The sequence below is a fragment of the Petromyzon marinus genome, chromosome 9 (assembly GCF_048934315.1).
Source record: "Petromyzon marinus isolate PM22_M1 ecotype Great Lakes invasive population chromosome 9, UKy_Petmar_22M1.pri1.0, whole genome shotgun sequence".
Classification (NCBI taxonomy): Eukaryota; Metazoa; Chordata; class Hyperoartia; order Petromyzontiformes; family Petromyzontidae; genus Petromyzon; species Petromyzon marinus.
This window is the reverse complement of record NC_133675.1, coordinates 4,489,581-4,515,061: the sequence shown is the minus strand read 5'-3', so window position 1 is coordinate 4,515,061 and position 25,481 is coordinate 4,489,581. Positions and strand designations below refer to the sequence as shown.

General features: G+C 44.5%; 1 protein-coding gene across 1 annotated transcript in view; it reads left to right on the top strand.

The window, feature by feature from the left end:
* Positions 1 to 1,624: 1,624 nt before the first annotated feature.
* The window catches only part of LOC116940670 (uncharacterized), a 60,751-nt gene continuing 36,894 nt past the window's right edge, over positions 1,625 to 25,481 (top strand). Inside the window, exons 1-2 of the mRNA XM_032950800.2 lie at positions 1,625 to 1,786; positions 3,968 to 4,369. Coding sequence (XP_032806691.2) covers positions 1,766 to 1,786; positions 3,968 to 4,369 — 423 coding nt within the window. The 5' untranslated portion in view covers positions 1,625 to 1,765. The remainder of the gene's footprint in view (positions 1,787 to 3,967; positions 4,370 to 25,481) is intronic.

The following is a 25,481-nucleotide window of genomic DNA, read 5'->3' as shown; positions in this document are numbered from 1 at the left end:
GAAGGCGGTAAGGAAGGGGGGGGTGATAAGAGGGAGGAGGAGGGGCCGGGCTAGGTGCGTCACGTGACGCTCTGCCGGATGTGGCGAATTCGCTCGTTGATTGCCCCGTGACGTCACGTGTTCCTGGAAGCGTCGCGTCGATTATGGAGCGCACGGCGACGCAATTCAACAACTTGTGTTGCTGCTTAAGTCTTCTTATAGTCTTCTTCTTCCTGTGCTTTCCCAAGCTACGGTTAAGAACGCGACGGCAACTCGTTTTTTTTCCCCCTCCCAAAAAAAAATAAAGTTGGTTACTCGAGTAAATTAATTGCACATTTAATAATTCTGCTCGGAATACATTTTACAACTACGCTTTCACCCTCCCCCACCACCGCGTCCACTCCGCAGAGTCCGTGGCCACCGCCTCTTCAGTCTACGTAACCAACTTGTTGAGGAGGGATTGGGGGGTGGTGGTGGCGGTGGTGGTGCAACCGACGGGTCACGTCGCGCAACGCGGACAAGGAACAAAAAAAAAGTTTCAAACAATGAATTCCTTCCCCTCCCCGCCCTCATCTCCCCTCCACATCTCTCGCCAATACCAAGACCGCCTCCGCCAGGAACCCACCACCATCACCTCCCCCACGCTTTGTTAGAAGCTGGCGCGACGGGTCACACCACCACTCACCCACCCACCACCTTTCCCTACAGGTTGATAACTCCCAAATTCATCTCCCGTTTCATTACATTCATATTAAATTGGTCAGGAGCGGGGGAGATGTGGGGGCGGGGAAATGAAGGCGGAGATATTGGGGTGGGGAGGAGGAGGAGGGGATGGAGGAGGTTGGGGTGTGATGATTGTGTGCGTGTGTTGGGTGGGAAGTGAAGCCTTATTGTGCGTCGGGGCGGTGGGATACGTGAATATATGCGTGCGTGTAGAAGGCCTGTAACGTGAACGTATGTGTGTGTATGTGTGAGTGGGTAGGGTGTATAATTGTATTACGTATGTCTGTCTGTTTTATGTGTTTTGGTGTGTCGTGCATATATGAGTGTGCGAGCGCGTGTATGGGGTGGGGTGGGGTGGTGCAACGTATAATGCATATTAATTGTACAGTACAGTATCGGTTAATGTGGAGTGTCTATAATATATTAAAGTGGATGGCTTACACGTACGTACGCAATTTAAGCGTGTCGGGGGAGGTCAATGTACGCATGACGTGGATAGAACGGGGGGTGGGGGTGTGCATATGTACATGTGGCTCTGCATATCCATGTTTGTGTTAACGTATTGGTGTAAGCGTATTGGAGTTGGTGGGTGGGTTGGTGTGTTGGTGTAAGCGTATTGGGGGTGGGTGGGTTGGTGTGTTGGTGTAAGCTTATTGGGGTGGGTGGGTTGGTGTGTTGGTGTAAGCGTATTGGGGTGGGTGGGTTGGTGTGTTGGTGTAAGCGTATTGGGGTGGGTGGGTGTTGGTGTAAGCGTATTGGGGTGGGTGGGTTGGTGTGTTGGTGTAAGCGTATTGGGGGTGGGTGGGTGTAAGCGTATTGGGGTGGGTGGGTTGGTGTGTGTTGGGGCGGGGAGCGGCACGATGGGAGTCGCGGGGAGTTGGTGGAGGGGTTTTGCGGACGGTGGGAGGGCGGCGATGGTGGGTGTGTGGATTGGGGAGGGAGGGATGGAGGAGGGAGATGGGCAGAGCTGCGTGCAGCAGGCCCGGCATGTAATTTACACAGCCTCCAACTTTTAGCGGAGAATGCGCGGCGCCGTGTAAGAAGACTTAACGCGGCTCAAGCTATGGAACCCAACCCAATCGAGGTAAGGTTGTCCACCCCACCCCCCACATCGCACGCCGTCGTTTATTATTATTAACGATGCGTAATTCAATTTTTTTTAATTAGAATAATTTCCGACCGCGTTTAATTTGATAACGTTATTTATTGTTGTTGTTGCGCCGCCTGCCTGTTGGTTATCGGGATCCGTCCGCGGCCGACCTTCGGCTCTGGACGACCCGGTCGTGATGTGGGGGGGGTGGGTGGGTGGCACCACACCACAACGTACTCTTAGTTTAAACGTGCAAATTTAAAACTTTTGTAAAAAAAAAATTTGCGCTGAATTTAGGCCTCGCCTCGTTTATTTAAAGTCGCAACTTGAGCGAGCCGATCCGAATGACCTTTGCGTCTCCCCCCCCCCCGACTCCTTTTACTACGTTGCTTCGTTTTTTTTTTACCAAAGCGCAAACGAACAACAACAAAAACCCCAGCCACATTCGTTACAATTAAAATACAACAGCAGTCGAGGGGGGAGGCAGGACGTCGGCCAAACAAACAATAATCCCCAATGACGGCCAAGCGCATCTTTATAACATTAACGACCGCGACATTTAAACTCGCCAGAGCGGGTAACAACAACGTTAGCCGTTGTGCCGTGAACGTAAAAGTCGTAAAATGAATGAATTAAGCGCAGAATTTTGCTTCTGTGAGAACGAAAGAGTCGCGGTTATAATTAGAAACGCAAAATATCCTTCCCTAAGCGAGTCACGTGGCGGCGCGATTTCTTTTGACCGAACGCAGATTAAAATCCGCTCTGGGGTGATGGTGTTGGGGGGGGGGTTCTCAAAGTAGTTCTTTTTTTTACTACAATAAAGAAGGGTTTTTTTTTACACATCAAACATAATTATCAGTCGTCCCCCTCCCCCCACGTGCCTTTTGTCACGTATTCTCTTTTTAATTGATGTCATCCACCCTCCCCCAAACTCCCCGTGTCTCGTAGCTTTTCTGGCTTCCTTTTTAAATTAATCGTCGCCCGCCGGCCCTCGCTCCATCTCTTGCGTCGCGTTTAAGTTTCATTTAATGTTTCCGCCGGTCTCCTTCTAATTTTCCATTCGCGAATAACGAACAATTCTTGTACGTATAACAAAAATAATATATATACACACACGCTTGTACTTCTGTTCCAGCAACCGCTGCCGGTGTGTGATTGTTGTCTGCAGACGGGCACATTTGTTTGAGTCTTGTTTTGGATTAAAGAAAAAACTAAGGTTTAAAAAAAGTATCTGTGAATTTAGACAAGTTTATTATTATTTTAAGGCGGTGCAAAGGAGAGAGAGAGAACAAAACATGCTGAGCTCATGGCTGACGAATTGTCGGACACTGTTGTTGTTGAGTCCCGTGTGTGTGTGTGCGTCTGCCCTTTCAAGTAAAGACTCTTACAAACTTTTATTCTGGATTTTTCTGCAGAGCTGAAGTGATTCTCGGACTATTTTCATTGTCTTACAGCCGATATGGTAGTCTGCGATTTAATGTGTGTGTTTGACTTGCAATTGTCCATCAATCGTGTTTTGCCGTAGAATATGGACAGTAACTGTGTGCTCTGAAACTTAATTAAGGAACTGCAGTGTAAATTGTGTAATGATAGCCAGTAAAATCCGTGTCATATCTCTACGAATAAGAAGGACCATTGCCAGAAACGTCATCCTGTTCTGTATTTGTCTTGTTTATTATAAAGCAGTGTTAATTGCGAGTGCGTGTGTACAACTGTGTATAAATCTTAATATGCAATGGAATTGTGTGTTTATAATATCGTGTATTTTAATAAGTATTATTTCATCAATGTATTCTAAGGTATTGTATAGTTACACGTATTTTACAATATATAGCATACTACATAGCTATGTGTGTACCGTGTGTGTGTGGATGTGTGCATTTGAATAAATTTCGCCAACAACGTAAACTGTGTTTTTTTGTGTATGTGCCTGTGTCGTCTTATATCGGACACTATTACACGCACCATCAAACTGCATGCCACCACACCTCCGACTCTTCCCCCCACGATCCACCCACCACCTCAACTCACCCCACGATCCTCTCACCTGCACCCTCCCCCTATCAAACTCCCGGCACCTCACCCGCCCCCCTCCACCTCAACCACCACCTTCGGCCTCATCCTCTCCACAACCCCCCCCCCCCCTACACGGTGTGCCCGCGCCTCTCCCTGCAGTGGGTGGGGGCCCCGTGTGGATCGCACGGACCTTACACCTTCTACAAAGCGTTCACGTTCCGACCCTGCTGCGGCGGGGGGGCCGTGCCCACTGCCGTGAGCCCCCTAGAGGCGGGGCCCGCCTCGGTGCCAGCCTGGCCCACCGCGGGGCCCGGCGCGGAGGGGCCCCGCGTGAGCAGCAGGAGGAGGAGGTGCGCCGACGACGAGGGTCGCCCGGGGGCCCCCCGCGTGCTGGCGCTGGGGGAGTTCTTCGCGCTGCGCTGGGCACCCGGCGAGCCGGCTTGCCTGGCCGAGCTGCAGCTGCTGTGGGAGGACAGCGGTCGTGGAGAGATGCTCTCCAGCTCGCGTCTCTACTTCCAGCCAGAGGACACTGCCGGTGGACGAGCGGCCGAACATGGACAAGTGAGAGAGCGTGCAGTCCACTGCCCCCACCACCATTAATCCATATCCCCCCCCCCCCCCCACCATCACCAGTCCCAATTCCCTCCCGATACGCCAACCCACACCCCCCACCATTCCCACCCCACCCCCCACAAATCCTCAAACCCCATGCACCAATTCCCAAATCCCCACCCCCAATCCCCCACACTTATTTAATTGTGCACACACGTCACTCATGGACACTCAGAGCCAATCCAGTCAGCCAGACTGCCTTCCTACACACACACACACACACCTAAATTCACACTTCAGGGCTTAATTTCAACCACAACAGTCAAGAAAGCTGTTTTGGTAATTAGTTTGGGATGCCACATCCATCTTGCCTTATTTTGGCAAAATTATAATTATTATATAGGGATCATAGTATGGGGTAACATGATATGCGATTATTATGGGTAAGGCGTACCCTGTACCCTAGTGGTTGGTCCCTTGCGCCGATATGCCTTATTCCAAGCCAATAGAGCAGCATTTGGGATATTATTGAGTGAGAGACTAAGCCTCCCTCTGTACCTACACGCAGGGGGGTACCATTAATAAAACCAGGTCAGACAATTTTGATCCAGGTTTTTTCCAACCGCCCCAGCCAGCTGTACCACAATCATGGGGAGATGCACCCCCACGCATGCAGGTGACCACAATCAACATTGCCCGGCTGACCTGTTTTTTTTTATCCAGCCACCCAACTCAGGCCATGTCCAATTTACCCACAGGCCTGCGGAACGACATTGATTAGTCCATTTTCCCAGGCCATAACCAATTCAACCAAGCCATTGGGATAATATTGATTAAAACATTCGCTGAAGCCAATAGTAAGCATTAAGCCTCATTTACCTGAGGCCATGACACAGTCACCCATCCACCCAGGACCACAAAGAACTCCTTAATCCAGGCCCAAGGCCCATGCAAGCAGACAAATGTTAATTCACATTCACCCAGCCCGGTCAGCTTCTCCAGTTCTCATCAGCCTCGGCCATGCAGACTCGTAGAGGTAGATGCGATTAACTTATGCAATCAATGCCCTTGATGATGCCCTTCATTATATAGCAGGGAGGATTCAATAACAACACTGCAGACGCAAAACATGATATGTTGCGACTCAATGTTTTAAAGGTCGGGGAGATGCTGACGTAAATGGTCTCTGCAGCGTGATGTGTTTGTGTAAAATCATGCGGGTGGCCATCGATTAATCGTCATCTTCACCAGCTATGATCGATCCGTCCACTGCTGCATGGAGGACTTCTAAAGCCCCTACTGCCACCATTTCTCTCGATTGTGCAATGTCATCACACATCTATTAAGGATTTTTGTTAAAAATAGAGGAATGCAAATGCTTTGTGCATTGACTGTGTCGACACTTAATTTTATTTGAAACGGGCTTTTGTTTTTCTGTCTTTTTCTCCAAACTCCTCCATTACGATCAAAGTCCATCTCTGGTTCGCTCGTCCGATTCATTAGCCGTTCGCCGACTGCGTGTCAGTGAGCAGGCCTCGTTCCCTTGTGCCAAAGCAAGGCACTGGTTTTGTTTGTGATGGGGTCCAATGTCTCCTATTCACTTCAAATGCCCCGTTGGGTAGGGGTGTGATGAGCAAAGGCTATATGTTAATGTCGAGGCTGTTGAGCCATTCATGGCTCAAGGGTGGTCATGTGGATGGCTGTAGTATTGCCCATTGAATTATAAATACCCTAATAATGTATCAACAACTCTACATTAAAGAGGGCATCATTACATGTTCATGTCCCTTCTTCATCTCTACTATGAAGAAAGGCCATTACGTTTTTTGATATATTCAGCGCAGTGGCATTGACGGATGTTGAGTTTTTGTTGTTACAACACTGCCAAGGCAGTATCACAAATCTTTTTTTCCAGTGAATGGTCATAGCTGGCAGTAAGTGCAGCAGTGAAACTCAACACTTCCGTCAATAACACTGCCTTAAAAGAAAATATATAATCGGTGACGTTTCGGGCAATAGCCCTTCATAGCACAACGAGACGTGAGAGAGAGAGTGACTACTGAGAGCACTTGTTTGACTGCATGGTGCCTTCATAAGAATAAAATATATTTAAAATGTTTCATAATTGCCACTTTTTTTAAATCGGGAGCTTCAATAGTTCCACCAATAGTAGCTATTAGATAACAGGCAAAGACTTCAAGAATCGAGAAGTGTTGGCACTAACCAGACCCATTTATATTTAGGGCAGTGTGGATGGGCACGTGAAACTAGTGTTTGTTGTGTATAATAAGAGTTGCATGCACCGTATCCTGTGCCTTAAAAAAATGCTTCGCTGGTGTTTTATTCTTCGGTAGGACGCAGCGCAAGGCATGGCTGCCACCCAACAAGATATTTTTTTGGGCGAGGCTTTGATGAATGTCTTAGAAATGTTAAAATTTGTATTTTTGATGCGTCATTTGTGTGTGTGTGTGATGTGGGTAGTACGTATGGTGTTTACGTTGTTCAGAATATACATTACTTGTGTGTTGTGTGGTGTAACTCGGTATATATGTGTTACTGTGTTATTGTGCCTGTGTATGTGCTTATTATTGCATGAATGATAATTTTCGAAACTGTTAAGAAAACTAAATTCATTCGCACTTACACCATCGCTATAAGTTAGGATGGTCAAAAATAACTACGCAGTGGCAGCCAAAGAATGGAAAGTGTTGAAGAGAGTACGTGAAACTGTGGAGATGGAGCCTTAAAATGTGCCTGTGTGCGTGGCCTCAGTGGATCATTACATTGCAATATCACGAAAGACGGAACTGCTGAGTTAAAAGATTAAACTAATGTTAAACGTAAAGCAATAAAAGTCAAAACATTGCAATGCTGTATCATAGGAATGTTGGATGCATAAATCTGGATTGAGAGATGGGGGGGGGGCAGTGGGTTTGTCCATCGCTGCTGATGATGATTGTTACTTTATATAGTGTACAACTTAAGATGCAGTAAAAAAATAGTTTGGAGTGCCGAGATATTGATGATACACAAGACTCACATTACAGGTATTTTTTTTCAAACAAAATACCCGCGCTTGACACGAGTGTGTACAATGTAGTTGCTAAATATAGAGAGCGTAGCAGTGACCCGATATAGTTTTTTTTCGTTTGGTGTTGCATGAAAGCCCATTGGAGTCTTATTTTCGTTGTTTCTCAATGCGCAGAGATTTTGAGAATTACTTAGCGAAAGCAACTCGGACACACGATTATTTTTAAAGCTTTATTCCACATCCTGCCGTCTAAAGCAGTGTGTGTGGGTATATCACCTTGTCCATCGTACAAACACTCCTTGGAATGTGCGCTGCGTACAAGCTAATACTGTAACATAATTTAACGTGTAAAGGGCGTAATGCATCCGCCTGTGACGAAATCTCTCCATGTATGCGGCCAGTCTCGTTGAGATTGCAAAAGTTGAGTCTTGTGATAGTGCTTTGGGATGGGCTGAGCACCATGCACACAACCCAGGTGTTATAGGTTCCCCCATTCACCCAAGGACTTCGACAACGAACTTCGGTTTTCTAATCGCCCACGACTTTTGTGCGCATCTTCCAATGTTTGTAAGCAAACCTTAGCGGCTGTGTTGGGACTAAGTTTGAATGGGTGGGTTTCGTGTAAGCGATTTGAGATTTGGTGGGGAAAACGCGTGGAGGCTTTGAGATTTTTGTTTTTTTTAAATGTCCTTGACTTTTCTCTTTTTTTTTAAATCTCCCATTGGTCGTTTGGTGTGTGGCATCTACGCAAAACTCATCGGCGTGTAAACTGTTACCAGTGGCACTTTCATATGAGAAGAAACGCGTCGGGTTTGATTACCCTTTTTTAAATGAACGATGGATAGTCTTGAGTACTGAGTATGATAAGATACAAAAAAAGTGTCCATTATCGAGCTGCCAGCCAGTCGTTTTTGTTTCTCTTTAGTGTAGAGGGCCCCCCCAGTGCATTGATTGGTAAAGTTTGACCAGTTCTACGCATTAAGGGGGGCTGGAGTCGTTTGCAAGCGGTTCCTTTTGTGAGAAGAGACGTGGTTGACGGTGGTGGTGTTTGTGAAAGAACGTCATAGATCATCGGTTTAAATGTAGTTGGGTGGGGGGTGCTTAGATGAAGGGAAACGTTGATGATGGTGGTGATGGTGATGATGATGTTGTTGTTGTGTGTCGCAATGACACTTCTCAACGTTGATGTCACAATTGTCGAATTGAATCTTTGTCGAGCACACACTGTGCGGTCACGGCACTGTTGGTGGTGGCGGTGGTAGTTTAGTTGTAGTAACAAAAAAATAGGTCGGTCAATTGAGTTTCGGATGTCATTTATTTTTCGGATATCACTTTTATTTATTTATTTTAAACCCACCTTTTTCCAGCCCCAATTGTGTTGGATTTTGTTACCTTCGGATTTCACTCGATCGAATCGTAATCATTTGTTTACGAATCACAATCTTAATTGTCGTAAGTGCATTTACTGTATTTGTTATTTCAGAGTGCCGTCGGTAAAACAACAATGTAAACGTTGACTTTTGAAAAATATAATTTATTAACTTAAGCAAACGTCGCCGTCACGTGACCGCACTTTTTGGCGGGAAAAGCACGGAAATGACGGCCGCTTGCTTTGTGACCTTTGATTTTCGTTGTCAATTACAACAAAAACACCACAAAATATCCCTGCGGATCAAAGTCTCTCTTTATTTTTCCTCGTTTTGTAAAACGCGTGCCTAATTGACATCTAAAGAACAACGACTCTTCACAAAGACTCGCACCGAACTGAGCCTTATTATCACAAGGCTCCGTTTGCTCGAACACTGAACTTAAATATAAATATATTTATATACATCTCTTTCCGTTGTCGGGGCAGTGTTAATGATGAACGGGGTTAATTGGTTTTTATTTTATTTGTGCTCGTAAACCCCACTGCCTTACCCCATTCCCTTTAATAATTTGTTTAATTACAAATTATAGTTTTCACGGAGTCTGCTAATGGCAGGCTTTATTGTGTCCTTATTTGGGCACAGGACTCCTTAAAACAAATTCTGCTGGATTGTGAGCAGCTACAACATGGGATTCTTTTATTTAACGCCAGTATTAAAAGCATCGGGAAACAAAAAGAGATATGTTTTAAGTGTCATTGTCTTTGTGCTGTTCGCCTTGTGGCGGTCTGATATTGGTGAGAATAGGCCCTAAAAACACCCTATTGTTATTATTATTATCAGAGCATGTCTGTTTGCATGCTCACCACAAATTACGTGTGGTTAATGTAGACTCGATTTCCTTGGTATTTGAACATCTTAACACATGTTTTGTTGCCAGAAAGTGTAAAACTTGTTCTTATTTTTTCATAATTCTGCTGGAGATGACGGTTCATAGAGACCCATAGGCTGATCAAAATAATAATTATAATGTCATTGTGGAGAATATAAATAGCGCAACTAAATAACCAAGACAATTAGTTCCTTTCACATATCCATCTCTCCACATAGAAATATATGAAAGTACATTATTGTGCAACCCATCAGGCGCACGGCCTTCCAGGAGTGCATAATTTGTGCAGCATCCATTCAAGATAAGCAAAACTCTGGACTAGTTTAAACATTAAAGTGTTTTAGTCACCCCGCACTTTTGATTGACACGCTTGGCTCTACGTACGGTTCAACACACGTTCTGCAAACATACATCAGCAGAGCTAGGTTTGCTTTAACGAATTCTGGTCAACTGCTAATATTACTTACAAGGACCCCCTCTATGATACGAGTCCTAGTTAAATGCAACGTTATATTGTGATGGGTCATTCTGTATGTTATTTTTGCACAGACTGTTATCTATTCATTGATGCATTGGGAGAATGAAGGATTTGCATTTCTAGGGCCTTCCATCACATCTCAATAATTTAATTTCACAGTTGAATATTTACCCAGGGGGGACACCCAGTGGCAGCTGTCCCTGTGCAGCCCAAGATGCTACGCAGCACCAGCCATGCAACGTGGGCATTTGTCTTGCAGTGGATTGTTTTAGCCAATTTTGGAATTTACATGAACTTTCAGAATTTGGCAAATTTAGCAGACGATTGTACACGCGTATTTACGTTTCTTACGAATGCAAGTCACAGCAAACCACCTCCCCCAAATTCGCATAACATTGCCCAATTCAAGAGAAGTGAACTTTTTATATAGTACAACTTTTAATAGTGCTCCTCATTGCTGGCCGCTTGGTGTTTTTGGGCCCTTGAGCCATGTGCACAGCAACCGTAATTATAAACCCCACCTACCCTTAATAGCTACCGTAATAGCACTAAGCATTGCACGTTTAATCTAAACCACTCGCAAGCACTGAGCTCCCTTCGTTAAGCACGGGGTCACGATGCCATCTGTTGATCGGTTTAGCTGCAGCAAACGACCCTGCCCCCTTCCAAATAAAAAAAACACGTTCATTTAAGTTTATATAGCATCTAAATACCTTGTGAGTCTCGGGTAACTGTATAGGGGGTGAGCGTGTCAACATGAACGGCACATTGACTCAAAATAAGCCGTGATTATCAGCCGTGATCAATCCACTGCTGAATGAAGCCCTCCCCCAAGGCGTAGCAATCACTCACGACCCGACAATGTAATGATCCACCCAGCACCCACAACGCAAGCTGGTTTCATCATCGCTCCATCTCCTCAGTGGACATCCTGTCGGGAGCATTGCCTTCCTCTGGATGCCACGGTCATTGTTGTCGACCATCGGCTGTCATCACAACAATAAATTCTTGTTGGGGAGATAAAGCGGAGCGACACAATCTGTTTAAACAAACGAGTGAATGAATAGTAAAAGTATAATAATTATAAATTGGCACTCTACCCTTCCTCCCCACATGAGTACTTCCAGTGACCGGTGACTCGCTGAGATTTGGCGCGTCTCTCTTAATGACAGTAATTCGAGCTCGGCTGGTGATTAATTATTTGACATGCAAGCTAATGGTTTTTGCGTGATGTGCCACATGGTGATAGTTATTGTGTGATGTGCCGCGTGGTGGTAATTTCATGATGTTCCGCTTGATGGTAGTGACGGTTATTGGTGGTGGCAATGGATTATGCCTGATGTGCCACGTGGTGGTAATGGCTATTGCCTGATGTGCCACTTGGTGGTGTTGGTTATTGTGTGATGTGCTGCGTGGTGGTGATGGTTTTGCATGATGTGCACTATTGTGGTGGTGATGGTTTTTGCATGATGTGCTGCGTGGTGGTGATGGTTTTGCATGATGTGCACTATTGTGGTGGTGATGGTTTTTGCATGATGTGCCCTATTTTGATGGTGATTGTTATTGCGTGATGTGCCACGTGGTGGTGATGGTTATTGCATGATGTGCACTATTTTGATGGTGATTGTTATTGCGTGATGTGCCACGTGGTGGTGATGGTTATTGCATGATGTGCACTATATTGATGGTGATTATTATTGCGTGATGTGCCACGTGGTGGTGATGGTTTTTGCATGATGTGCACTGTTTTGATGGTGATTATTATTGCGTGATGTGCCACGTGGTGGTGATGGTTATTGCATGATGTGCACTATATTGATGGTGATTATTATTGCGTGATGTGCCACGTGGTGGTGATGGTTATTGCATGATGTGCACTGTTTTGATGGTGATTATTATTGCGTGATGTGACACGTGGTGGTGATGGTTATTGCATGATGTGCACTATATTGATGGTGATTATTATTGCGTGATGTGACACGTGGTGGTGATGGTTATTGCATGATGTGCACTATTTTGATGGTGATTATTATTGCGTGATGTGACACGTGGTGGTGATGGTTATTGCATGATGTGCACTATATTGATGGTGATTATTATTGCGTGATGTGACACGTGGTGGTGATGGTTATTGCATGATGTGCACTGTATTGATGGTGACTATTATTGCGTGATGTGCCACGTGGTGGTGCTGGTTATTGCGCGATGTACCACGGTGGCACCCCCTCCCCCCCCCCACACTTGATTGTATGATTGATGGAGTCTCTTGTTTTCACAAGGGTGGGGGTTGGGACTGTTGACATAAATCAATTCGTTCTCAAGTGAGACTTGGGTAACCAGAGACAGAGTCTGTGTTTAATCCCAAATCTCCCTTGCAATAGACACGAGTCTCGACGGTCGCATGATCTATATATATAATACAAGTAGTATTGTAATCATAATTTAGGGCTCTTCTACATCCGCAGCTCGAGGAAGGTTTTCCAATGGTGTGTCGGTCATGGGGGTTGTTGGACCATACTTTATCGATGGTTGTCAGTGCATGTTGATGTAGTGGAGGGGTATTCATAGCAAACGTGCTTAAACCACTAACCTACCTTTTCCCTTGAATGTTTACCAAATAGAGTAGATCTTTCGATTTAAAGCTTTCGTGACTGCAGGGATTAATCAAATAGTAAAATAATAAAACATAATACCATTATAAACATAACATGTTTTATTTTTATTGTTTTATTTGATAAAACATAATAGAATATATTTTATTTTATTATTTACCTTCTACGTGACTTTACCGAAAGAACCAAGAAAAAGTGTAGGTCCTGTATAATAATGAATTATAATTATACAACAGTGCGCGTGTGCTTGTTATTCACTCTTAAATATGAATTTGCAAATTTTGCGATGTTTTAATTATTATTTTGAACAAATGTACCGTGTTCAACGTTACACAGTTGTACACTTTTAGTAAAATGATAATTATGTCCGTGCCTGACGTGAGATGTATGCCATCACCGACTCGGTGGCCTACTTTTGAGAGGAATGATATCATGGGGCGTTTGCCGAATACTCGGGGACATAAGATATGATCACCGTCCATGTAAGAGAGATTAGGACGTGGGGATTTTATGCCGCTTGCTTGTAATGTGTGGATGAAACACTTTCCTGTAGTCACCAAAAATCTCCACATTATTTAAAGACACAGACACTCGTCTCCGGTCTCATAAGCCAAACACGTATTTATAGAATTGGCCAAACAATCCCACAGCAAGTCTCTTCCAGCAAACGAGTGTTGAGACTCAGTGAGGCTCTCATGGATAAATGAAAGGTATATATATTATTATCATCATCATCAGCCGTGGTCTATATCAGCTACTGGATGGATGCCCCTGCAAGCTCTCGCCATTTGTTTTTGACAATCCTGCAATGCGAGAATTGATCTCCTCCTGCCCACGTGTTTGGCTGCCGCTCCCGTCGTATGAAGAGTGTTGACCACCGGCCATAGTTTCTTTTTAGCGACGGTCTGTCCTATCCATGCTGCTACCCCCCCCCCCCCCACCACTTTTTTCTTCACACGCCAATATGACACCTCGAACTTGTGCGTGTTCTCTCTCATCGATTCACGTGTTCCCTTTGTCGTGTTTCAGTGTAGTCTTCGAACTTGTTTCGTTGGCGCACTTGTCATCTGTTGTTCCAGTTACTTTGATCGTGCCCACGTTTGTGATTCAGGTAATGTAGAGGGTGGTTCAGATGTGACCCCCCCCCCCCCCCCCACAATTAATTTACCCCAAACGGTTTTTTTCCTTTGCTTATTTGCTTATATTTTCACGCCAATTGGTATGCAAAAATATAAAGTTTTAGAGTTGAATGGGGGGGGGGTCATAAGACATCTGGACCACCCTGTACACTGAATAAAAACGTGTTGCTTTTAGGAAAATAGCTAAGTTGTTTTTCACCATCATCATAATCCTCCTTGTAACCGCAATACTCTTAAGCTATGCATTATGACATTGAATTAGGTAAATCTCACAAACCAATTGCCCATTTAGAAAAGTTGCTTTTCCCATTAAATAAGGGAGAAAGGTTGTGTTTTTTTGCCACTTGGAACACGACTAGGTCGGATTAAGGGCACCGACGTCACAGCTCGCAAACCAAGCCGGCTTTGTGAAGCACTTCGCATGCGAGTTGCTTTGAATCGAGACACGTTAACGATACACACGCGAATATATGTTTGCGTGTGTATTTTTTGTTGTGGTTGAATTGTGTTTGTAAGAATAGTTCGGGGACATTAAAATTCACTGAAACCTTTACATGTCATTCCATCTTTGCACCGACGTCCTGTGCCCGGTGTCAAGCGAAATGGTACAAATCTCGTCTTGCGCACCCCCAACTTTTACTTAATAACACAAGGCGAAACAATTGCGCATACAATAAACACAAACACCTCCAGTAGATGTCACCGAGGCTGTGTGTTCAGGGCTATAAGATACGAGTTAGAAGCTTCGTTAATGATACAGTATATTAACGCAAATCCTTTCAAGCGTGCAAGTAACATGATGAAGGGAACTGTATTTTCTATTGTTCCGCGTCAATACTCCCCGCATTCACCAAATCGCACCACCCAGCGTGGTGAAGTATGGTTCAATACCCCTTCCCCACCCCATCACCCGAAATACCGTTTCGGAGGCCCTCATCCAGCAGTGGATAGGACATGTCGTGACATGACTGTCAAGCATCATAGCAGAAAAGGGTGGAAGTGCTGTTGAATCAGAGTGCATATGCAGCAGTTGTAATCGGTGCTCGTTCATATACCTTTCTTTCACAGTTTCTCAGAACACGAATGAATAATGTAAATGTGTGTACGGTAATTTATTTGAGAACGGTGTCTTCGGCATCAAAGTAAAAAAAGGTAAAGGCGCAGCCCTGCAATTGCTTGCTGTGTGTTTTTGGCCTACTCTTCCACTCTAGCCCAAGACGTCTTAGAATAAAGAGGGTGTGTGTGTGTGTGGGGGGGGGTGTTAGAAATATATTGTTATTTTCATGATAGTTGTACATTATTAACAACATTAATAAATTTAATAAAATAGATGCATGAATACGTAATCGAACGACACAGCAGTGCCTGCAAAAATAGAGCTAAATTATTAATCTTCCGTGAAGAAATGGAAATGAATTATTAGGTGTGCGCAACGCAACAATAAGTACCGTTCAGAGTATGATACGTAGCAACTCTTTTTAATTAAACGCATGTTACTGGATTTAAATGACCTTTTGAACAAAAAAAAGTGTGTAGCGGACTGCAATCCGATATACAGTGCTTAATTAGCTAATTACCACAATGACGTTATATGTTATACCATTACATAACCGCGTGTCCTATATCTAGGTAGCTGAGAGTGTGCCCTCCATTTCAGACACCACCTCCCCCACCACACGTTGTATCGTGTTAAAAAGCGGTGTGTGTGTACAGTATTATTGTACATTCTAAACACTGCAATACGTAATGCATTAATAATGCAGTGTTGGCATCTGCACGGGGTTATTAGACATTTGTGGCAGGCCCAGCACACAGTGTGTTTGGTCAATTAAGCCAGATAATAGATGGGATAATATATATAAAAAAAAGATCTGGTAAAAAAAACATTTAAGCAAATGTTTGTGAAGAGAAGGGTGCTTTATGAAGAATTATGTCCTATGAACAAGGGGCATTGATTTAGTTTTTTTTATGGCCACGCAATGTTATTGACGAATGAGATTTTTTTGTAAAAATACAGTACCTTTGATTCTTGCTAATTGTACATATTGTACCTGGAAATTCCCCTGCGATGGAACATGTTCGTTTGTAAGGGTGTCAAGTGACACATGCAATAACAAACACGCAATGACACGCATACACATTGCTTTTATTTACAACATAAACAGTGTGTGTGTATATACAATGTAAAATACACGTGTAGTGTCAAAATAACAAGAAATGGTAACATGTTAAGGCGCTCGAGATTCACTTACAATACAACAGATTGCATTGTAATTTAATTTAAAGCGTCCACTGGTGGAAAACCAACGTAAACATTGACTTAAGAAACCTGAATAAGGCCACTCTACCGAAACGTCAATATATAATTTTCTCCCCGTGGAAGTTTTTTTATGATTAACTTGCTATATTGAACTTGCTATATGAACTCGGGAATACTTAAGAATACAACGCCATATTTTGTAATCATGAATACCAAATATAATCACCCAGGAATGTCTGTCCTTAATGCTCGTGACGTCACTCCACATCGAACAGCCCCCCTTATTAATAATCATGAGCAGGTGCCGTCCTCTAAATGGCCACCCCCCCCCCCCCATTATTACTACCTTCTATAATGAGCCAAGAATGTCTGTGTGCAACGCTTGTGACGTCACTCCACGTAGACCATCCCCCCTCATTCATAATCATGAGCAGGTGACGTCACTCCAAATGAACATTAATACTCATGAGCAGGTGACGTGACTCCACATCAAACAGCCTCCCTCATTAATCATAATGTGACGTCCTCCACATGACCCCCCCCCCCCGCCATTCATAATAATTAGCGGGTGACGTCACTCCACGTGGGGGGCGGGGGCGCCTCCTCCCCCCTCCTCGGCGTCAACTGACAACCCTCACTACAAAGGCAGAACCCTCACGTCATCACGTGATCTCCGTGCCGCTGTTGTTGAGACATCAAAGTAAAAAGGACGTCGTGATGAACAAGGGATTATAACCTTTAAATTAAATAGGTCTGTGTCACCGCGCCCTTACAAACTGCACTCGGATGGATGCAATGAATGTAGCACGTCGCAGGGCTGATTTTCGCTTGCAAGTTTCAGATTTACTGCAATACACCTTGGACGGGCAAAAAGGCCAGAAATCAAAATTAACACGCGCATACCGTGTTTAGCAATAACGAATATAATGCAGTTAAAATCGTGTTTTTTATTTATAGCAACAGTTAGCAGCAGTGACGATGAAAAGTAAATTGCATTTGGCAATCATCATAAGCTTTTAAAGATACATGGGCTGCTTTATTTTGTTACACGTCATCCTGCCCAATGTGGATACTTTGATTTATGTTCTTGTAATGCTTTAGGTGTGGGTAGATGGGGGGAGAAGTGGGGGGGGTAGGAGGAGGAGGGAGTTATAAGGGGGGGGGGGGGTGACGAGGCGGAGCGGGTTGTAGAGATGGGGGGGGGATAGGTGCAAAGGGGGGGGCGGGGGACATGGGTGGAGGGGCGGGAGAATGAGTAGAGCGGTGGGTTGGTTGGGGCTAGATGGGAGGGGTAAATAGGGGTGGGGGAGGCATAGCTGGAGGATTAATGGGTAGAGAGCGGTGGGTTGGTGGTGGAGGAGGAGGTTATTAGTTGAGGGGGTGGTTGGTGGAATGGGGGCTAGGGGGGGTGGGGCGTGGTTTTGAGCGTGTTGGTGGGGGGGGCCTTGGGGCGTAGAGTGGGGGATGCATGAGGGGGGGAATGGTCAGGGGCGGGGCTATTGGGGGGAGGAGCAAGGGGCGGGGCTAAGGGGAGCCGGAAAGCCACCGCCGCTGGGTGACGGGAGCTGAGATGCGCGCGGACGTCACGTGACTTGGCAAGGTCAATGCCGCTTTGGAAAACAAGTCGCGCAGAAGCGGAGTGGCCGTGCACCACAGCTTCCTGCGCGTGCACAAACTCACCAAACAACCCCCCCACCCACTCCACCTCCAAGCGTTCCCGGTGCTTGTTGAGTCAGGGTTAGGGGGATGGGTGGGTGGTAGGGTGGAAGGGGTCGGTTAAGGTTCGCAGTGTTTAGCAACAAAAAAATGTCCTCGTGCATTCGCAGGCCTTTTTTTGTTGTTGTTTTGTTACGGCCCTTGTGGTGTTTTTTTATTTTAGCGGCGAATTTATTGTTCTGGGAGGGAGTTGAAATGGGGCGACTCTTGCGTGCGATGAAAAGCGGAGGCTTGTGGCTGCGCGCCTACAGAGGCGATGGCGCAACGTGGTTAATCTATACTGCTGCAACAATGCGCTTTATATTTTCCGTATCGCCCCTTATTCATAACAAAACTCACAAAGTTTGCCGTGTTCAAGCGCCACCTGTGTACGGGCAAAGTACACGACCGCACACATGCTCGACGTGCACACTTGCGTGCTTTACACATTAATTGTAATTGCGCATTTATAATGCGCGTTATATTCGTATTCCTTTGGTAAATTTATGGGTTTGCATGATCAAACAATGGCTGTTATTGGGTTAAAACATAAACTGATAATCAGAAAATATTTGTCTTTTGTTTTATTCTCATCAGGCCCTCGTGGTGTAAACGTGCAGTCTACAATTATTGTTATCCACGTTGTCTCTCGTCTGGCCTCTTATGTGCTGTAAACAAGGGTTACTGCTCGAAACGTCTATTATATATTTTCCTTTTAAATGTCAGTGTTATCGACGAATGTGAGTATTTTTGTAATACAGTACTACTGGTATGTGTGACATGTACATATGGAATGTCATGCACAGTGTATGTAATTTACACAACGTGAATCTTGTCATTACCATTATTGTATCTTAATATTTAGAATAATTTGTCAGCCTCATAGAACCTCGATAGTTTTTAACGAGTTCTCCGAGTATTGAGAAGTTTGGCTCGATGTATATTTTTGTTACGTGCCATCTGTGGAAAAAAGAGCTTTATAGCTCATCGGATTCCTGCAGTATAAATACAGATTCTGACATTTGATCTCTACGTGTACAAACTCAAAGCTGGTGTGGCCAACAGCACTGGGGATACAAAGGCGGTCGGGAATGAATATGACCAAACAAAACAAACCCCTTTTAACACGTGCTCAAAACTGTACAATACATGCCCGCGATATTGCGTTTGGTGGTGCTGCAAAGGCACAAATAATAAATAAAAAACTCAACACAATGTTTTGTTACTTTTTGGGCACTGCTGTTGACAAGTGCTCATGAAAAAACCAGCACTTGCCCCAATAAGCTATGTGTGGAATACGCGCACACAACGCAGATTGTGGATTTGTAAATACGGTACAGTACGCTAATGAGTTAAGTGCACGGTGTATAATATGCGAGGTGGTGTGCAACAGCATTATTCGAAAGGCCACTTTTAGACTTAACAGCATAAAAGCGCCGTGCTAGTCGATGGCTTCCCTACGTCTGTTTGCTTTGTACAATGCAGAGTAGTAGAATGCGTGTTCTACCCCTCCTGCTTGGCACAGACTCAAAATTCTCAAACACGGGCCTGGCTGCCACAGCTTTTTTTTGTGTGTGGTGTGTGTGTGTGCGCAAAAAGTCAGAATCGCATGTTTTTTTTTCTTCTTCTTTTAACGGCAACAGGAATTCTATCCACTCGAGAAACACGGCGGCGGGAGACGAGAAATGGCCATGCTGTTATTTACATTCTTATATTAAAGTTTACGCCTGTTCAGGGTTGTGGGTTGAGAGGTTGGGCCTGGTGGGTGAGTGTGTGATCAGGGGGATTGGTGAGTTTAAAAAGTTGGGTTTGGGGTAGGTGGCAAGGTTTAATTGGGTTGGTGGAGTTATTTGTAAGTACTGTACTTCGTTAGGAAGGGATGGGGTGGGTTGATGGTTGGGCGAGTGTAGCTGTGGTGTTGGGTAGGTGGGTTGAAAGTGGGTTTGAGCTGGGCTTACTTGAGACGGGTTCATAGGCTGAGGTGGGGGAGTTGGTTGGGTGGTTGAATAAGTGGATTGAAGTCTTGATTAATTGGGTGGCGTAAGTGGTGGCTGTATGGCGAGGTTGATTGAGTTTGCTGGGTGGGTAGGTGGGTTGGCTTTTGAGTGGGGGGGGTGTAGAATTGTAGATGGTATTACTGCGTTAGTGGCATTGGTGGGACGGGTGGGCCCCTTTGAATGATACCCAGACTTAGAGGCTCTACCAACCTACCAGCCCCCACTGGGAGGCAAGCACTGGTGACTTGAGTGGAATATGTCTTGGCAACTCTGCATTTTGTTTCCGTTGGCAAGCTGAAGGTCAATGCAGCGTGCGCTGCTTTTAATGAGCAAAGGAGCGCGCTTCAAATGCACGCTTGTATGACGCATAAATACCTTCATGATTTCACGGGGGAAAGGGTTTGCTAACGTATGTAAAACTACGAGGTTGAGGTTTGTTTAGTTGGGCTTGTTCAAACATTGCACGGCAGCCGACCATGCACGGCGTTTGCTATTTAACCAGTAAATTTTCTTCTTTGAATATGTCAGAATTTTTATGGAATGAAAACACCATGTTCTCGAAAACATAATAAAACATTGAGAAACTCCACAAATCTTTTTTTACACCGGTGTTTTCTCTGCCATCTTACACGTACTACTAGTTAATTGGTTACTTATTAATTGCACTGAAGTATTTATGTTTTGGCCCGGATAATTAAAAGCGCAGACACGTAATGGAGAGCTCTTTGATGTAGAATTGTGATCATTTGTCTCACTCAACCGAGGGTCGTCTAGATATAGAAATGACTATATCAGTGTTCACTGCACACGCCAGTACAGATTCTGGTGGAGAAATTCCAATCACCCCCCTCCACTCCTCCACTGCCCCCCCCCCTCCCAACTTTCAACCTCATTCTTCCATTCACCATCCCCCCATCACAACCCCCAGCTGTCTCCACCCAACCCCGGCTCGCGTCTTTATTAAAGAAGGCAAAAGAGATTAAATTACACGTTAACTCTTTTTAAATGTGGGGTTTAAAAAAAAGGTTTTAATGTTAGACACTGCCAGTTTCGAGTTTGTGTCTTTACACAAAAAAAAAACCTTGAGCCTATGTTTGGTTTCTGGGAGGTTTTTTTGTACAGCGCGCTCATTTATTTGTGTCGCCGTATTTCCAGGGAACAGTTGTCAAGACGGACATCTGTTGAAGACATTTGCGTCTCCCCCCCTCTCTCTCCCCTCCCTCTCTCTCTCCCCCACGTGTTAGAGCCATAGAATGTCATTTTGGAAACGGGAGTTGGCCAAATAAGTATAACCCGACTGCAACAGGTTTAAGGTGTTGAAGGTCTTCTCCCCTCCCCCCTTAAAAAGTGTCACTTACATAAGACTAAATAATCTACAAGAGCAGTAGTAGTAAATCGATTTTGTAATTGGTCACTTAAACAATTAAACAAATCTATTTCCTTGGAAAATTTCGCTTCCAGTTGAGACTCCCTTGGGACAGCCACATAGGGTGGTGGTGGTAGTACAGTGTGTATTTATCCCTTTACGCTTATATTTTTTGGAAACGTTTACTAGGAGTTATTTTTTTACCCTCATGTTCAGCATTCTGTACAAACGTACTTCCTGTTTTTAGCATGACACTTAACATTGTTTACTAACAATGTCTTTACAACATTGGTCTGCCAACGACGTTTTACAGTAATATGGTGTTTAAATTTAACTGCGGTATTTTTTCTGTAAAACTTCATTTTTACGGTCACTCCTGTAACATGTTTAAGGGTGTTGAGAATATATATTTCGAAAGTTGTCACTATACAGTAATACGATGGTGGTAAATGGATTACGTGATTAGTAAATGAGTCATGTAAGCAATCATCAGCTTCCTTGGAAAATTGTCGTGACTAAAGTTGGGACAACCGTTTACACCGTGACATTTTTTTTAGGCTACATTTTAACGATGAGCAACATTTTTCACCGTGAAGGAGTTTTTTTTTTTGCCGTTACGTTATACATTGTGTAAAAGTACTTCCTGCTTTTTTGAATGACACTTAACATTTTTTTCTACTCAATGCTTTTACAAAAATATACAGCTTTCAATCTTAATGGTGGTATTTTTCAGAATTCATTTTTGTAACGGTGAAGTTTATTTAATTCAAAACGATGTTAATTTTGTGGAAAACACACCCTCATATATACGTTTAAAACATTGCTACGAATACTAAACCCATAATTTAATTACTTAAAAAATTAGCTATGACTTGCCATAGCTAGTATGATACTCTCATCGGGATCCAGGCCTTTCACAATACAATCTTTAAAACTCCAACATCTCCCAAACATTCAAGTTAAGCTATAATACCAGAAGTAGAGTTTTCCACCTTTGAATCTTAAAAGATGACCAAAGATCAGCAATAAAACATTTTCGTGTGCTGCAAACCAAAGTATCCTCGCAAATAGGTGTTTGGGACAACAGTGTAGAATCACACGATATTTTTAAACGGGCCATAAAAGTGCCCAGCAGAGACCGATGTAAAATGTTCTGCCCAATACTAATTAAGGGGCCATCCATTTAGTACGTACGCATGGAGGGGGGGGAAGGGGGGGGTTAACCCAAATGCGTACGCTTGTGTTTGGTGGTTCTACTGACAATGGATGTACGCATAGGAAACGGGGGGGGGGGGGGGTGGTGAAGCGTCGATAATTTGTCTACTTTGCCCTTCAAATTAGTTAGATATTCCGGCGGTGGACTGTTTGCTTAAACACGTTAATATTGTTAATCCTTGATCGTTTCTGCGTGGATTAATTATCGGCCGTACTATAAGATTCGGGGTGGGGGGGGGTCAATCGTCCGTACGCAGGTGGGGGGGGAGGGGTTGTAAAAAGTCCGCGTGCGTACAGGGAGGGGGGGAGTGGTCAAGTTTTGACAGATTTTTGCGTACCTACTCAATGGATGGCCCCTAAGTACGAGTGACAACCGTATTAATAATAATACCAGAGTCATCACCATCGGCTAAAGGTCAAGTCCACTCACTGCTGGAAGAAAACATCCCCTAGACAATAATGCCAGATTCATTGAAAAAAAAAGTTTAAACTTAAGATTTAATTGCCAAAACGCCCGGCCGCAAGACGATGTTTTCGTTGGCAAAGTCTCCCCCCAGTAGGGGGAAGCCGTTCTGTTAGTGGCGATTGCGGCTGTACAAGTCGAAGTGTGTGAGCCCGGTTCGCCGCGTGGCCTCGGCGGTCACTGGGTGGGTGGCGCTTGGGCTTTGACGGCCCCACAGGATTGGCTGGTGGTGGTGTCGCGACCTCTGAACCAAAATGTTTTTTGACCTCTCCCAAGGCTCCACCCACGCGCTTGTGGTATAATGTGGTGGTGGGGGGTGGAAGCAGAGGCAAGGGAGGCGGGGGTTGGTGGGGAGCAGGGGGAAGGGCGGTGGTGGTGGTGGGGAGGGTCCTAAGGACGACGCGAAGCATGTCCCGCGCTCAGAGCAGTGACGCAAACTTCGTGACAGCTGCTGGTGTGGGTTGTGAGAATTCACTGCGACTCCCGATGCCATTCTTAAAATAATAACGGGCAAATTGCATTTTGATTTAAAGCTTCTGTGACTGCAGGGATTCATATTCTTGGTTATTTCGGTAAAGTCACGTAGAAGGGATACAATAAAATAATAAAAATATAAAACAATAAAAAACCGTGAGAATTTGATTGTTTTATATTTTTATTATTTTTCCCCTTCTACGTGACTTTACCGAAAGAACCAAGAATATGGCCAAATTGCACTTTGCGTCGAAGTGAATATGCGATTACACAATCTTTGGTTCTTTCGGTAAAGTCACGTAGGTATAAAATATTCTTTTTTTAAAATGACTTTACCGAAAGAACCAAAGAGTATGGATTCCTGCAGTCACGAAAGCTTCAAATCAAAATGGGATTATAATTTTGTACGAGTTCACGTCTCGATGATCACAAAATGAACCGATTTCATTAGCCGTGCAACTTCAATAGAGGTTATTCACTGATGTCAGTGGCTTCAAACAGCGAGTGAGACCTTGACACTGGAGTAATATTAGATGTATTTATACAAACAGTTGTATTGTGCTTGAGATTTGCATGACGTTATGCCTGTACAGTGCATTCATGGAACAAAATGGAAGTGAATGCCAACGGTATGTAACACACGTAATTAATAACAGTGTGTACTTTACAAGAACACAATTACGAAAGTACGGTAAATGATCTGGCTTTTGGGAACTAATCAGGACTTGTCATGTATGTGGGGCATATGATTGCTTTTAATATAATGGCATTGTGTAATGTATGAAAGAGGATTTAAAAAAAATTCCATTCCGAATGTTGCCGTGGTAACCCTAATCCCATTAAGTACCTGGAATCTTTGTGTACTCTTTCCTGTTCTTAAAAAAAAAACTCATTCGGAACAATAAAAAAAGGAAATAATGCGACATTATTTTGGCGGCACGGTCGGTGGCGTGGATTGCAATAATTCCCGACATTAGACTCTGCCATGTGGCACGGAATCGCGGCCCCGTCAGCTGCTGCTGTGTTCTTGAACGGTGTGGCAATTCAACCTCTGGCAAAACGGAATAATAAAAAAAACCCAGCGGCATGCTATTTTCCATCATTTTTTTTACAACGTAAAACACAAGGATGGCTTGCAACGAGAATGGCGATGTTGGGAGGGAGGAGAGCGCTTCTGCTGCGAATGGTGGTGGTGGTGATAGATGGAGGGCATGGAACGGGTGGTTCTTGCCGCCTCCTCCATGGCTCGCCGTGGAATGTGTGAAATCACAACCCTTAACTGCACACGGAGGCAGTGATGAATCTATGTTTTTTGGGACCAGATCCCTCGCGTGGTCTGTGTTCCAGCTGCAAAGCGGCAGCGTCGTCGTAAAGTAAAGGTGAAAGGTGCACCCCTACAATCGCCGACTCACGCCAGCTGCTTGTAGGCGGGCCTCCGCTAGTTGAGCGCTCAAGAGAGCCCCTCTAAAATTGTATTTTGGCCTACTCTTCCACGCTGGCCAGACGCCTCGGAAGAGAGGTGGTAGTACCCACACTTTTCCCCCAACACAGGCGATCGTAGACTGTGCTGTATCCATTTATGCTGCTGGGTGGAAAGAGGTGGGGGATTTAAGAAAATTGCACAACTGTTTCAACTGGAGATTCAACTGATTACCTCTGGATTGCAAGTCCAGTGCGCAAATCATTAACACCAGGGCAGCATACACCCGCAAAATAACGTGGTAGTAATTATCTGGAACGTTTGTGTATCTGCCGTCTGTATATTAGTGGCTCATGCCGCACACGCATCTGACTGACAAATGTTAGATTTGTTTAATACCTGGTCTAGATTTTGTAACTTTTTAAAGTTGTATTTCTCATCACGGTTGCTGAGCCACAGACCCAAAGGGCCAAGCGGCTAGCAACAAGTAGAACTGTTTTTCATGTTGTAAGAGTTTATACAAACGGTACGAAAGTGAGAAATTCTATTGCATTCTAAATAAGTTGTAACAACAGGAGACACCCTTGCAACACAGCTTGTGTTTAACCTCCTTGGATAACAGGAACGGAGACCGCTAACTGTAAGATAACCAAACTTGATTTGACTTACTTATTTGGCGGGCGTTCATCATGACTGTACTAGTTGTGTGTTA